The 1,097-nt window shown below is 36.2% G+C and overlaps 1 protein-coding gene across 1 annotated transcript in view; it reads left to right on the forward strand.

Annotated features, from left to right (window-relative positions):
- The window catches only part of CFAP58 (cilia and flagella associated protein 58), a 57,854-nt gene that overhangs the window by 15,491 nt on the left and 41,266 nt on the right, over positions 1-1,097 (forward strand). Inside the window, exon 7 of the mRNA XM_010022778.1 lies at positions 498-580. Within this exon, the coding sequence (XP_010021080.1) occupies positions 498-580 (83 nt within the window). The remainder of the gene's footprint in view (positions 1-497; positions 581-1,097) is intronic.

Consider the following 1,097-nt stretch of genomic DNA (forward strand, 5'->3'; position numbering starts at 1 on the left):
TTTAAGATCCTTTTAATAGTATATGTCCAGTGTTAATCTTGACCCACAGCAGGTAGTTTTAACTCCACTGAAGCCAGTAGAATTTCACTGCCTCAAAGGAGAACTGGATTTCACATAGAAGGATTAGGACAATTCCGAAAGTCCCTGTTTTTGAAATTGCCTCAGTTTTTGAATGCTCACCTTGAAGCTTCTTTAAAGGCTCTGATTTTCTGTGTGCTCCATGATTTCTAAACAAACACTTCTTTGCGGTATATTGGTTTGAAAACCTAAATATAGTAAGTCCTCATACCATTAATTACTGTGCCTGAGTTCTTTTAAGTACCCAAATAAGTATTAACATCATTAGCTGATGCCTGAGGTTGCAAAACGTGGTCACAGCTAATTGAACTGTTTGTTTGTGTAAGGTTAAGGCTTTTTAAAAAGTCCACTAGGTTGTTTATTTTTTACAGCTGTACAGCTTGAACCCAGGATTTAGTCTCTTTTCTTTTTCTTTCTAGAGTTGGAGACTGCCAAAAAGCAGGCAGATATTGACAGGAAAGCTATAGAGGAGCTTGTGAGGGAAAGAGATATGCTAAGCAAGGTGAGCTTGAATTTGTAATACTGATAAACAAATCTCACAGCTTGAGAAAGAAATGCCTGTAGTTTAAACACAGCAACTCAGAAATGTTGTAGAATAAATAATGTTAAGTAAAACATTCAGATTTTCTTAAGCAGATGCTCATGCTGCTTTTTTCCTATGCATTGAAATAGTGTACCCATAAACACACAAAAGATTTCTAAATTCTAACATACAAACTGTTAGGGAGTTAAACTATTCTACATATGTTCACATTTATTGCAAACCCGTTATTTGATATCCAGAGTTCATTACATCCATGCTTTTACACTCTGGAGCATATGAAGTTTAATATTAATCTAGGTAAACTAAGTCTTTGCTAGTAAAAGAACAAACCAAAATGTTGATGCACCATGTAGCAGCTTGGCAGGCTGTGTTAATACCAATCCTTGCTCTTAGGTCCATTTCTCATACTGTTCATTTTCCATCAGCCCCAGGATCTTGTACTGCAGAGTAGCATCTCATGTTTATGGGCATTCCT

This window comes from Nestor notabilis, unplaced genomic scaffold, assembly GCF_000696875.1.
Source record: "Nestor notabilis isolate BGI_N333 unplaced genomic scaffold, ASM69687v1 scaffold661, whole genome shotgun sequence".
In the NCBI taxonomy this organism is placed as follows: Eukaryota; Metazoa; Chordata; class Aves; order Psittaciformes; family Psittacidae; genus Nestor; species Nestor notabilis.